Source organism: Chrysemys picta, chromosome 20 (assembly GCF_011386835.1).
Source record: "Chrysemys picta bellii isolate R12L10 chromosome 20, ASM1138683v2, whole genome shotgun sequence".
NCBI lineage: Eukaryota > Metazoa > Chordata > Testudines > Emydidae > Chrysemys > Chrysemys picta.
This window is the reverse complement of record NC_088810.1, coordinates 2,343,808-2,357,916: the sequence shown is the minus strand read 5'-3', so window position 1 is coordinate 2,357,916 and position 14,109 is coordinate 2,343,808. Positions and strand designations below refer to the sequence as shown.

The 14,109-nt window shown below is 57.0% G+C and overlaps 1 protein-coding gene across 1 annotated transcript; it reads right to left on the bottom strand.

Moving 5' to 3' along the window:
- Positions 1-5,706: 5,706 nt before the first annotated feature.
- LOC101938451 (phospholipase A2 inhibitor gamma subunit B-like) lies at positions 5,707-13,292 on the bottom strand. The gene is made up of 6 exons (XM_065573719.1): positions 13,128-13,292; positions 9,830-10,153; positions 9,170-9,286; positions 8,496-8,648; positions 7,876-8,016; positions 5,707-6,067 (listed from the first exon to the last, which is right to left on the bottom strand). Exons 2-6 carry the CDS (start codon positions 9,876-9,878, stop codon positions 5,853-5,855), a joined length of 675 nt encoding a protein of 224 aa, XP_065429791.1. The 5' UTR covers positions 9,879-10,153; positions 13,128-13,292; the 3' UTR covers positions 5,707-5,852.
- Positions 13,293-14,109: the final 817 nt, after the last annotated feature.

Below are 14,109 nucleotides of genomic sequence, written 5' to 3'. Positions count from 1 at the left end.
GTCACTGCAGAGTGGGGGTGCTCTAGGTGGGGTCTCTGTGGTTAGGGGAGGGGAGGGTCACTGCAGAGTGGGGGCGCTCTAGGTGGGGTCTCTGTGGTTAGGGTGGGGGAGGAGCACTGCAGAGTGGGGGCGCTCTAGGTGGGGTCTCTGTGGTGAGGGGAGGGGAGGTCACTGCAGAGTGGGGGCGCTCTAGGTGGGGTCTCTGTGGTTAGGGGAGGGGAGGGTCACTGCAGAGTGGGGGCGCTCTAGGTGGGGTCTCTGTGGTTAGGGGAGGAGAGGGTCACTGCAGAGTGGGGGCGCTGTAGGTGGGGTCTCTGTGGTTAGGGGAGGGGAGGGTCACTGTAGTGCGGGGGCGCTGTAGGTGGGGTCTCTGTGGTGAGGGGAGGGGAGGTCACTGCAGAGTGGGGGTGCTCTAGGCGGGGTCTCTATGGTTAGGGGAGGGGAGGGTCACTGCAGAGTGGGGGTGCTCTAGGCCGGGTCTCTATAGTTAGGGTGGGGGAGGAGCACTGCAGAGTGGGGGCGCTCTAGGTGGGGTCTCTGTGGTTGGGGGAGGGGAGGGTCACTGCAGAGTGGGGGCGCTCTAGGTGGGGTCTCTGTGGTTAGGGGAGGGGAGGGTCACTGCAGAGTGGGGGTGCTCTAGGCGGGGTCTCTGTGGTTAAGGGAGGGGAGGGTCACTGCAGAGTGGGGGTGCTCTAGGCCGGGTCTCTATAGTTAGGGTGGGGGAGGAGCACTGCAGAGTGGGGGCGCTGTAGGTGGGGTCTCTGTGGTTAGGGGAGGGGAGGGTCACTGCAGTGCGGGGGCGCTGTAGGTGGGGTCTCTGTGGTGAGGGGAGGGGAGGTCACTGCAGAGTGGGGGCTCTCTAGGTGGGGTCTCTGTGGTTAGGGGAGGGGAGGGTCACTGCAGAGTGGGGGCGCTCTAGGTGGGGTCTCTGTGGTTGGGGGAGGGGAGGGTCACTGCAGAATGGGGGCGCTCTAGGTGGGGTCTCTGTGGTTAGGGGAGGGGAGGGTCACTGCAGAGTGGGGGTGCTCTAGGCGGGGTCTCTGTGGTTAGGGGAGGGGAGGGTCACTGCAGAGTGGGGGTGCTCTAGGCCGGGTCTCTATAGTTAGGGTGGGGGAGGAGCACTGCAGAGTGGGGGCGCTCTAGGTGGGGTCTCTGTGGTTGGGGGAGGGGAGGGTCACTGCAGAGTGGGGGCACTCTAGGTGGGGTCTCTGTGGTTAGGGGAGGGGAGGGTCACTGCAGAGTGGGGGCGCTCTAGGTGGGGTCTCTGTGGTTGGGGGAGGGGAGGGTCACTGCAGAGTGGGGGCGCTCTAGGTGGGGTCTCTGTGGTTAGGGGAGGGGAGGGTCACTGCAGAGTGGGGGTGCTCTAGGCGGGGTCTCTGTGGTTAGGGGAGGGGAGGGTCACTGCAGAGTGGGGGTGCTCTAGGCCGGGTCTCTATAGTTAGGGTGGGGGAGGAGCACTGCAGAGTGGGGGCGCTCTAGGTGGGGTCTCTGTGGTTAGGGGAGGGGAGGGTCACTGCAGAGTGGGGGCGCTCTAGGTGGGGTCTCTATAGTTAGGGTGGGGGAGGAGCACTGCAGAGTGGGGGCGCTGTAGGTGGGGTCTCTGTGCTTAGGGGAGGGGAGGGTCACTGCAGAGTGGGGGTGCTCTAGGCAGGGTCTCTATGGTCAGAATGGGGGGGGTCACTGCAGTGGGGGGGACTCTAGTTGGAGTCCTTGTGGTTAAGGGAGGGGAAGGGCACTGCATAGGGTTGCCAGACGTCCGGTTTTCGACCAGGACGTCCAGTCGAAAAGGCAGCCCCGGTCAGCACCACTGACCGGGCCATTGAAAATCCGGTAAGTGGCGCAGCGGGGCTAAGGCAGGCTCCTGCCAGCCCTGGCTCTGCATGGCTCCCGGAAGGAGCAGCATGTCCTCCCTCCGGCTCCTAGGCAAAGAGAAAGTCAAGGGGCTCCGCACGCTGCCCCCGGGCCACACCTCAAGCACCCGCTCCACCGCTCCCATTGGCCAGGAACCACAGCCAATGGGAGCTGTGGGGGCAGTACATGTGGATGGGGCAGTGCGTGGAGCCGTCTGGCTGTGCCTCCGCATAGGAATCGGAGGGGGGACATGTCGCTGCTTCCGGGACCCACCTGAGGTAAGTGCTGCTTGGAACCTGCACCCCTCACCCCCTCCCGCACCCCAACCCCCTGCCCCAGCCCTGATCCCCCTCTGAAGCCCTCAGCCCCAGCCTGGAGCACCCTCCTGCACCCCAAATCCCTCATCCCCAGCCCAACCCCAGAGCCCGCACCCTCAGCCAGAACACTCACCCCCTTCGTCCCAACCCAGAGCCCTTTCCCGAACTCCAAACCCCTTAGCCCGTCTTGAGCCCCCTCCTGCACCCCAAATCCCTCATCCCCAACCCCACACCAGAGCCTGCACCCCCAGCGGGAGCCCGCACCCCCCCTCTCTACCCCAACCCCCTGTTCCAGCCTGGAGCCCCCTCCTGCACCCTGAACCCCGCATTTCTTGCTCCACCCCAGAACCCGCACCCCCAGTGCAGAGCCTGTACCCCCTCCCACACCCTAAACTCCTGCCTCAGCCTAGGGGGCTCACTCTAGGGGTGGGGTCTCTATGGTTAGGGTGGTGGAGGGACACTGTAGTTTGTGGGGCACTCTAGGTGGGGTCTCTATGGTTTAGTGGCAGGGAGGGAAGTGTGGGGAGGGAAGCATACTGCAGAAGTTCCCCATAGTGCCCCACTCCTCTGAGTGCCCCATAGCACCTCGCCCCTATAGATCCAGGCTCCGCTCCTCCCCGTTGTGTTTGGGTCAGATCCTCAGCCCGGTCAAAGCCACCTGGCTCCCCCTTTTTGAATGATACATTTTGTGGTACAGGATCGCCAGGGTAGTGTCTCTGGTGAAGATGCTGGTGAAGATGCTGTAAGCTAACAGGCGAGAGCTCTCCCCTCGGCTTGAGAACTCTGTCACTGCAAGATTGATGTTGATAGGAGACGCTCTCCCTCCGACGTAGCGCTGGCTGAACAGGGTAGGTTAAGGTCGGCATCACTACGTCGCTCGGGGTGGATTTTTCACAGCTGGAGTGAGGTAGTTATCCTGCAGTGGGCATGTAGTGTAGGCCAAGCCAGAGACAGAGCCGAACAGGGACAGAAGGAGCGTGGTTTACTGAAGCTGGCGGGAGAGCAATCAGGATTCAGGAGACACTTGTCCCCTGCAGGTTTCTGGCTGACGTACCGACCTAGGCTCAGGTGCCAGAATAAAATGGCCTTTGGGTGCTTTCATGCTGTTTCTGCTCGGAGATGTGGTGAGCAATTCTCATTGTAACGGACAGCCTTCGCTTTAGGGCAATATTTACTTCCAGTCCCCCCCCCCCCCCCACACACACACACACACAAACACACACACACCATGTCTCCTTTCTTTTGTTGTATTGAATTCTTCCATGGATTTAGCTCCTGCCTCTCAAAGAGGTGGATTAAACTACACCCACAGGAGAACCCCTCCTTACACTAAATATCATATTGCCTCTATATCAATCCATGGGATACCCACAGCTTGAATATGGCATGCAGATCTGGTTGCCCATTCTCAAAAAAGATATATTAATATTGGAAAAAGTGCAGAGAAGGGCACCAAAAATGATTAGGGGGATGGAACAGCTTCCATATGAGGAGAGATTAAAAAGATTGAGACTGTTCATCTTGGAAGAGAGACAACTGGGGGGATATGATAGAGGTCTATAAAACCCTGAAAGGCGCAGCGAAAGTAAATAAGGAAGTGTTATTTACCCCTTCACATAACACAAGAACCAGTCATCACCTGATGAAATTTCTAGGCAGCAGGTTTGAAACAAACAAAAGTAAGGATTTCTTCATACAAAGCATAGTCAACCAGTGGAACTCATTGCCGGGGGATGTTGTGAAGGCCAGAAGGATAACTGGTTCAAAAAAGGAACTGGATAAGTTCCTGGAGGATAGGTCCATCAATGGCTATTGGCCAAGATGTTCAGGGATGCAACCCCAGGGTCTGGATGTCTCTCAGCCTTTGGCCACCAGAAGCTGGGACAGGACAACAGGGGATGGATCACTCAATAATTGCCCTGTTCTGTCCATTCCCTCCAGGGCACCTGGCATTGGCCACTGTCAGAAGACAGGATACTGGGCTAGATGAACCATTAGGGTTACTTCTGGTTTACTAAAGTAGAAGTGATTGGAGACCCAGGCCCAATGACTATCTATCTATCTATCTATCTATCTATCTATCTATCTATCTATCTATCTATCTATCCTGATAGACCCCCCCTATATCTATCCCCATACACCCCCTCTATCGATTGACACCAGCAGGGATCTGGCTATATTTTACATATCCTTCTGGGTAATCCCAGAACAGAGCAAGCGAGTGGAAGACACTAGTCCAGTCCCAGCTCTGATGGGAAGCCAGGCCCAGCTGCTCCATGGGATGGTGCATGATGCCCCCTAGTGGTCACTGATGGAATAATCTGGGCCGTGGGGAGGGCTCTTTCCTACCTCCTCAATTAGAGATCGATGGGCTCAGAAACAGGCAGTGTGTCCCTTTTACACCCATCTCTCTAATGAGGCTGTAGATCATCTCATTGTCTGTCCGAATAGCCAATCATGTCTGAATCCTGGTGCTGGCAGTTTCCAATGACAGGGAGTGCTGCAGGTTAACGCCATCTCAACAGAAAAAACTTATCATTTATCCTCTTTAAATCTAAGGTTTTAAAGGGGCAGCTCCACAGGGTTAAGGGGTCATCCACATTATCCATGGTGGGTGGGTCTCTGTTGATCCTAGAGGGCTCTCTCGCTTTCCCCCTACCCTCTCGATGGGATGGTTTACTGTAGCACCGATGTAACCCGGATCCATACCAGTGTGTGTCTGTCACTCCCTCTAGTGGCTGGATCCTGTAAAGTGGTTTAGGGAGCTGTGATGCCACACACAGCTATAGATACGTCTCCTTTAATTCCAATGTTAAACACTTGTGTGTTTCCAAGGTTCAGTCCTGGTGTCCAGTATCTTTCCAACAACTGCTCTGTCCAGGAAGCAGAGCTGCTCTGGCATCCCCAGGCGAGGTGTGTGTGTGTGTGTGGGGGGACTGCTTTAACCCTTTAGGGTCTCCAGCCCTGGTTGGTGGGTCCTGCCACAAAAAAATATTTATGATTAAAAAAAAATCAGTTTTTTCAGCTGAACATTTTTCAGTCTTATGACAAAAGATTTGGAATATTTTAAGAAATCTCCCCTCCCCCCCCAGTAAACAAACCCCATTTTCCAACAGACTCTAGGGCCTGTAGGAGGGTGGGTGTGGCTTCTGATAGCCCCATGACCCCCGCTAGAATTATACATGGGGAAATCAGCCCAATCATCACAAACACACACACGTAATCCCAGACACACACACACAGACTGACTATCTCATAGACAGACACATGATCCAAGACTCACGGTTACACAGACAATCCAGGACTCAGAATTATACACACTACACACACACACACACAGTCCAAGACATGATTACACACACATAAGATTTGCTATCACACAGAGATGCACACACACGGTCCAACACTCATGATCACACACAGACATACACAACATGAGACTCATGTTTGCAAACACCCAGAGTCCAACATTCACAATGACACACAGACAGACACACAGAATCTGAGATTCATGATTACAGACAGACACACATGACAATTTTCTCTTATCTGTTTTATTCCGTTAATTCAACTAAAGAGGAAGTGAATCTGAGCTGGGCGTGGGAGCCTTTAGCAGGGGTGCGCCGGCCCGCCATCTGTGGTGTGGTTATCGAGGGCTGCGTGGCTGTGCCGCGGGCGTGGGGATCAGGAGAGGACGTTCGCCAGCAGGATGGTAACGAGGGCTGGGAGGACAAGTCTGGCTGGTTCCGGAGCCATGCTGGCCACACGGGAGGCTGGTCTGCATTCGGCAGTAGGGAGATCCGCACTGAACCCCGCAAAGGCCCCTTTGAACCGTTGTATATTGGTGCAGGCAGACTCGGTGGCGCAGCCTTTCATGGTGGTGTGCACGGTTGTCCCACCTGTGGGGGACAAAACAGCGGGGTCAGTGTCTAGGGACCTCTGGCCTCTTACGGCTCTCACCCTATACAACACCCTCCCCCTCCTCCTCTGCGCCATTCCCTGCTGCCCATCTAGACCCACTCCCAACAGTCTCCGATCCTCTGCTCTGATATAGTCTCACTCTGTGGACCTCTGGGGAAGTCATGTACGGCTCTGATCCCTAATGAACTTTGGAGCAGGCCTGTGTTAGTCCCACCATTCACCTGGCAATGGTGTAGTTCATTGATGGTGGCAGTGGTGGGATCCATAAGAAGCTCTCAGTCAAGGCGTCTGTGCAGAACCTGGCATGTTGGGACTCCCAATTTCAGCCGGGGAGGGGGGGCATGCAGCACCTTACACAGCAGGGATCCCCATTTCAGCCAAGGGGTCTGTGCAACATCCAGATCAAAAAGGTCCTGATCTCAGTTGGGGCATCTATTATACCATTCTACCATCAGTAAGAAAGAAATATCTCTGGGACCGCCAGGTCAAACCAGCTGGGGGATTTCTGCAGCAGTCCCAGGAATGGTGTGTTTGTGCCATCACTTTTTCTGTATTACTTTTGATTTGTAGAACAGTTGGCTCTAGAGACACCACGGCAGTGTGGGGGCCCATTGTGCAGGGTGCTGTGCATAGGACAGTATCCCATGTCCATCAGTGGCCAGCACTAGAGTCTGCAGAGAAAGGGACCAAAACCGCCCAATAGGTGGGATAATCTCCTCCTACTCTAGATCTCGTCCTGATTGCTAATAGCTAGAGATCACCTTAAGACCTGAAAGAGGAGGTTCAATATCCCTGCCAACATTTTTACAATCATTTATTATGATCACTCCGATAAGCATACAATCCCTTTTTGAATCTTGTTCCACTCTTGACCACGTACATTTCTTGTGGTGGGCAGTTCCACGGACTAATGGTGTATTGACTGGAAAATGTGTTTCCTTTTTCATAATGAACTTGTCCCTTTTCAATTTCATTGAACATTCGCATATATTCTATCCTGTGACAGCGGGCGTTCAGAAGTTCTCGATCTCCCCACTCTAGTGCTCAGTGACATTTTTCAGCTGAAATGTTTTTTCAGTGAAAAATGTAAATTTGACTACTTCGAAACATTTTGTGAATTCAAAGTCACCAAATTGTTTCAGTCGGAAGAAACCCCATACAAAAAAACTCTGGGGAAAAAATAGAAACTTTTCACTCTTTTGGTTCAAAACAACTTGTCCTTCCAACATTTTATTTTTTTTAAAAACTTTAAGAACATTAACAACCCCTCAAAATCAAAACCAGATGTTTCATTTGACCCAAAATGAAACTTTTTCTGACTTTTCAGTTTGTTGAAAGTGCCAAAAAAATCATTAATTTTTGATTGGACCCGAAACAACTATTTTCTTCCAATTTTTTTGGTGGTGGCATAGAACTAAATATCTATCTAGCTAGCTATCTCCCTTATTTGTTCAGCTCTCTGCTTCTCTATCACAATCATAATTTCATATGTTCTAGCATGTCGCCTCTCTTATTCCCAAGGAAAAATAACCCCAGTTGGTTCCCCTTCTTTTCACAGGTTTTTCCAGACCTTCCTTGTCACCTGTCTCCAAACCCTCATGAATTCTAAAATAAAACCCCAACGGGTGCGTAGGGGAAACAGGTACAATGAGGAGAAATCACGGGGATAGAATCCAGGTGTGCTGAGACTCTACCCAATTCTTCCCCACGGCAGGGGATTGCCGGTGTGCGTGGCTCGCTCCTGGATGGGGAAACCTGAACAGAGAAACAGCCAAATGGCCATTACCACTTTTCACGGTGCCGCTGATGTGGATGCACTGGGTCTGGGCTCCTGTGCAGTCGATGATCTCTTCGCTGCAGTGATGGGTAAACACCGAGTAGCAGGCTGGGCAGTGCAGGCCGTTCAGGGTGGTGTTAGCCGGGGGCACTGGGAAGAAGTGGAGCAAACGCAGTCAGCTCGGGGGACGAGCCCCAGGCGGCGTCGGGGCAGGGAGAGCAGCTGGGGGCTGCACAGCTCAGCCCTGGGTGCCCCCTGCAGGGGGAGCTGTAGCTCTGGGGATGCCGGGGGCAGCAGGGGCAGGGGAGAGGTTTGCAGCAGGGATCCCTGGATCCCGCCCTCGGTGAGGCCAGCCGGGTTCACACCTGGGTGGAGCCTAAAGCCCCGCCCACTAAACTCCACCCAGCCAGGGGCTCAGTGTTGTTTCATGGGGCGCCCCCTGCAGGGTGGGAGGACTATTCCAAGGGGCTCAATGTTATTCAATGGGGCACACCAATGGAGTCTTTCATATTCCTTTTTCTATCCTCCCACAGATACACCCGCAGGGGTCAGGAGGAGGAGAAGGGGACGTGAGGAAGGGGAAGATCTGGCGGGAGAAGGAGCAGGGAGACAGAGACAGAGCTGGATACCGGTAACGGAGGCTGTTTTACAGGCCTTCCCTGCACAGCAGGCGATGTTCGTGCTCACGGATATCCCGTTCCCAAAAGTCATGAAAAGAGTACTGAGGCCGCATTGGCTGGAGGTCACGCAGGCTTTCATAAAAGTAGGACTCTTAATCTCGCCTGTGTGGGAGGAAGAGGAGATGAAGTTATATTTGCGGGTGTTGCTGGCTCTGCCTCCCCACCACAACTCTTCGCATGACTGATCATGCTAAAGATGGGGAAACTGAGGCATGACATATGGGAGGAATGACTCATCCAAGGTCAGTATAGAACCAGGAGTGCTGATACCCACTGCTGCTTCCACCCCCTCAACCTCTCTCCCCTTCCAGATTGGGAGATAGAACGCAGGAGTCCTGGCTCCCAGCCCCAGCCCCAGCCCCTACTCTAACTCACCAGACCCCACTCCTTTCCCAGAGCCAGGAATGGAACCCAGGAGTCCTAGCTCCCAGCCCCCACTATTCTAACTCACGAGACCCCACTCCCTTCCCAGAGTCAGGGATGGAACCCAGGAGTCCTGGCTCCCAGCCCCCACTACTCTAACTCACCAGACCTGCCACCTCTTGGTCCTGGGAAGGGAATGAAGGAGGGCTGACTCCAAATCAGACAGTGTTCGGGGCTGGTTCAGGGTCTCCGGCACCCACCTACTACGGTTTCTGTTTTAATGATCCCACAGGAATCCATTCGCTCACTGCAGACTTGCTTACTGCCTGTACAGCTGTCACGTGCACTGAAGCAAACCTCGCACGAAACACAGGTCCCTGTGGAAGGAAAGGCAACACGATTCATCTGTGCACAGCCCTCACTCCACTCTCTCCAGTCCCATTGACTCCAGTGGAGCTACGGCCCATTGACCTCAGCTGGGATCTGGCCCCAGTGAATCCAATGCAGTGACACCCCATTGACCCCAGCTGGGATCTGGCCCCAGTGAATCCAATGCAGTGACAGCCCATTGACCTCAGCTGGGATCTGGCCCTGAATTTCTTGGTTTTGTTCCAGTGTCGTCCCTCCCTCTATTGCAAAACCGAGTGAGGTAGCTGAGAAAGGGGGAGAAATCTTTCCCTCTCCTAGAGCTCGGTGGGAGACGGAGGTCCCCCTCTCCCCAGAGAAGATCGGTGGGGAGAATTTCCCCAACATGGGACACGTGGCGAGCAGCCCCTCAGCCCAGGGGCAAGATCTCAGCGCCGGGGCATATTTCCCCTCAGGACAGAGAGCTCCCTGCCCCCAGCGCAACTATTCCAGGGTGGGTCTTTTTCTGTCAGCGCCGGGCAGGGGTTCCAAGACCCCCAAGACCCCGTTCTCACCTGTCTCCAGCAGGGCCGAGAGGAGGCAGAAGAGGAGAGGTGTCTTCATGGTGCCAGGGATGAAGCCGGACTGTGCTGTGAGGCAAGGGTCTCTGACACAGCAAATGTTCTGGCCAGAGGTTGGCAGTTCTCAGAAGAGGCGAGGGCGATGTTGCAATTTGTGTCACCCAGCCCAAAATTGGAAGCGGGAGGATTTTAGCTGAAGGCCTTGGACTGTCAACAGAGAGGCCCCTCGGCAGCGGGCTGGGGGGACAGGTGCTGGGTTTGCTGCAGTCGCTTTCTCGGCTGGGAGGTGGTGCCGATGGAGCGGGACGATGGGAGACCCTGGCATTGGGGAGAGTGTGGGGGCACGCAGAGCTTAGGGGTGCCAGGTTTGCCCAGGCCAGTCCCTTCTCTGGGGTCACTGTCCCGAGGAAATCTGCAAGGGCGCTGTGTGCACGCGGCCAGGTGGCCGGTGTCATAGGCTCAGGATCATCTCGGGTGTTCTGGGTTTTTGTATCTCAGAGCTGGGAACCCTAGAGCCCCTGGCATTGGGCGGAGGGAGAATGGGGGTGACACAGAGCCCCTGGCATTGGGGGGAGGGAGAATGGGGGTGACACAGAGCCTCTGGCATTGGGGGGAGGAGGAATGAGAGGGCACAGAGCCCCTGGCATGGGGAGTTGGGAGCACACAGAGACCTTGGCATATGGGGAAGGAGGAATGGGGGGCACAGAGCTCCTGGCATGGGGGAGGAAGGGCACACAGAGCCCCTGGCATTGGGGGGAGGGAGAATGGGGGTGACACAGAGCCTCTGGCATTGGGGGGAGGAGGAATGAGAGGGCACAGAGCCCCTGGCATGGGGAGATGGGAGCACACAGAGACCTTGGCATATGGGGGAGGAGGAATGGGGGGGCACAGAGCCCCTGGCATTGGGGGGAGGTGGAATGGGGGGGCACAGAGCCCTTGGCATTGGGGAAGGGGACTGGAGGCACGACAGAACCCCCGGCATAGGAGGAAAGGGGGCCCTGCTGTATTAATTTAGATGGACTAAGGAGGCCAGAGGGGTTGGCCTAACCCTGTCACTGTCCAGCATTAACCAGTGTGAAGCAGGGTGGGGGTCTGGCACATAAGATCCCAGCAGACGATGAGGGCGTGACGCTTAGTCCAGTGGCCGGTCTCTCTCCCCAGGGTCCCTTCGGTTCGGGACCCCGAGAGGGATTGGTGGGCAGAACAGCCTCCCCTGCCCCCCGCTCAGGGCCGGCTCTGGCTTTTTTGCCGCCCCAGGCAAAAAAGCCTCCCGCTGCCCCCCGCCCCCGGCGGGGAGCGTGGCAGGGGAGGGTGCCGAGCCCGGCCGCGGGCCCGCTCTCCCCGACCGGCCGGAGCGCCGGAGGGAGGGCGGAGAGCCCAGCTGGGGCTCCGCTCTCCCCGGCGGCCAGAGCGCCGCGGGTAGGGCGGTGAGCCCAGTCGTGGCCCCGCTCTCGGGCCAGAGCGCCGCACCGCGCCGCCCCCCTCCAGGTGCCGCCCCAAGCACATGCTTGGTGGGCTGGTGCCTGGAGCCGGCCCTGCCCCCGCTGCTTCGCCCATCGATTAGCCCTCGTTTCCAACATGCTGGGCGCGGGGCGTTGACTCACGGGCCCTTGAGATACATCAGGCGGCCATTTTCTTTGGGCTCGTGCCTCTCCCCCTCCACGTTCGTCCCTCGTCCCTCCATGTCGGCTGCTCTAGGGGATCGGGACAGTCATGATCTTGCACTTGGCTGGTTATCAGCACCACACACAGACCCCTGGCTTGGGGGGCAGGGTGCGGTCCCCGGGCACAGGGGGAGGGGTAAATTGGGCGCACAAAGTCCCTGGCATGGGTGATGGGGGGTTCCAGGGAGTCCTTGAAACATTGGTAGCTGGGAGGAGGGCAGGGTTGGCCGGGAGTCTCCCAAAACAGGGCTCGATCTCCCAGCCAGTCCGGGAGATTTTAGGGGCTGACAGTCCAGCGGCGCAGTGGGGCTAAGGCAGGTTCCCTGCCTGCCCTGGCCCTGTGTGGCTCCCGGAAGCTGCTGGCACGTCGCTGCGGCCCCGGGGGGGGGGGGGGGGGGCAGGTGGGTCCACACATTGCCCCCGCCCCCCCGCCCCAAAAGCTGACTTCAGAGCTCCCATTGGCCACACCCCGTACCTCATCCTGCACCCAAACCCCCTACCCCAGCCCTGAGCGCCCTCCTGGAGCCTGCACCCCCTCCCACACCCCAACCCCCTGCCCCAGCCCTGAGCCCCCTCCTGGAACCTTCACCCCACACCCCCTCCTGCACCCCAACCCCCTGCCCCAGCCCTGAGCCCCCTCCTGGAGCCTGCACCCCCCTCCTGCACCCCAACCCCCTGCCCCAGCCCTGAGCCCCCTCCTGGAACCTTCACCCCCCTCCTGCACCCCAACCCCCTGCCCCAGCCCTGAGCCCCCTCCTGGAGCCTGCACCCCCCTCCTGCACCCCAACCCCCTGCCCCAGCCCTGAGCCCCCTCCTGGAACCTTCACCCCCCTCCTGAACCCCAACCCCCTGCCCCAGCCCTGAGCCCCCTCCTGGAGCCTGCACCCCCCTCCTGCACCAGCCCTGAGCCCCCTCCTGGAGCCTGCACCCCCCTCCTGAACCCCAACCCCCTGTCCCAGTCCTGAGCCCCATCCTGGAACCTTCACCTCACACCCCCTCCTGCACCCCAACCCCCTGCCCCAGCCCTGAGCCCCCTCCTGGAACCTGCACCCCCTCCCGCACCCCAAACCCCTGCCCCAGCCCTGAGCCCCCTCCTGGAACCTGCACCCCGTCCCACAACAAACTCCCTCCCAGATCTTTCACCCTACACCCCCTCCTGCACCCCAACTCCCTGCCCCAGCCCTGAGCTCCCTCCTGGAGCCTGCACCCCCTCTTGCACCCCAACCCCCTTCCCTAGTTCTGAGCACCCTCCTGGAACCTGCACCCCATTCTGCACCCCAACCTCTGCCCCAGCCCTGAGCCCTCTCCCACACCCAAACTCCCTCCCAGAGCTTTCACCCCACACCCCCTCCCACACCCCAACCCCTGCCCCAGCCCTGAGCCCTCTCCTGGAGCCTGCGCCCCGTCCCGCACCCCAACCCTCTTCCTCAGTTCTGAGCACCCTCCTGGAGCCTGCACCCCCTCCTGTACCCCAACCCCTCTCCCAGCCCTGAGCCCCCTCCCAGAGGATGGTGGTTTGGTTTCAAAGGGGCAGGATTGGGGGTCATCCACACAGGCCCAGCTGGCCCTAGGGGCTGCTCGCTCCACACGCCCACCCTCAGTGGCTGGTTTGCGTGGTGCCCACGTACCCTGGGTGCCAGGCCACAGGGGGGCGCTGGCCCCTCGAGGGGCTGGTTCCTGCGGATGGGTTTAGGGGGCTGCTGGCCCCCCACCTCTGGGCCCTGCCCCTTTGGCTCCAGCCGTAGGTGTGCTGAGTCCGCCTCTGGACCGGCCAGGGTTCAGTCCTAGGCCCTGGTGGCGTCGTTCCCAGAGCTGCCTTCGGTCACCGACCTGCAGGGCAAACAGCCCTTGGGGGAGCGGGACCCACGTTAACCCTTCAGGGCTCTCGCCCTGGCTAGCAGCTGCTCTGCACCAGGCGATTGTGAGTCTGCTGCTGTCGCTGCGGTGTCTGACCTGGTAGCTTATAGCAGGCCAGCTCCAACAGCCCTGGAAATCAAGGCAGGACTGCAATGGGGTTTGGCACAGGACTGTGGGTCCATTGGCTGCAGGTTCAAGTCCACACCTGGGGCGCACAGCAGGAGCTGGGACGCACAGACAGAGGCCTGGCAGATCTGGGTTTTAATTATTTTTATTGTTTCAACTGATAATAGCAATGTTTATTTTTAAGCCTGTTTCCCTATTTTTAGCAATTGAAATTTCTGCCGTTGTGCAAAATGATGGGTGTGGAGCAGTTTTTCATTTGAATTTCCACCATTGTGCAAATGTGCGGACTTTTCAGGCATTTTCTTTTTTCAATTTTTAGACATTGAAATGTCCACAGCTCTGTAAAATTAGGGGGGTGAAGCAGTTTTTTAATTTGAATTCCCACCGTTGTGCAAAGTTATTCTTTTAAGCATTTTTTCCCCAATTTTTATCCATTTAAACTCCCCCAGTTGTGCAAATGTTTTAAGCATTTTCCCCCCATTTAAATCTCCACAGCTGTGTAAAATTATGAGTTTTCAGCGTTTTCTTTTTTAATTTTTGTCCATGTCCATGCTTGTGGGAAACGATAGGGTTTTTTAAGCATTTTTGTTTTCAATTTTTAATCCATTTAAATGTCCACAGCGGGGG

Excerpts from the sequence above, each read along its gene's own strand:
- LOC101938451 (XM_065573719.1), bottom strand. The coding sequence starts at position 9,878 with ATGAAGACACCTCTCCTCTTCTGCCTCCTCTCGGCCCTGCTGGAGACA. Across the intron at positions 9,287-9,829 it reads CTCGGCCCTGCTGGAGACAG|GGACCTGTGTTTCGTGCGAG; the intron begins GTGAGAACGGGG and ends TTCCTTCCACAG. Across the intron at positions 6,068-7,875 it reads CAGCGGCACCGTGAAAAGTG|GTGGGACAACCGTGCACACC; the intron begins GTAATGGCCATT and ends TGTCCCCCACAG.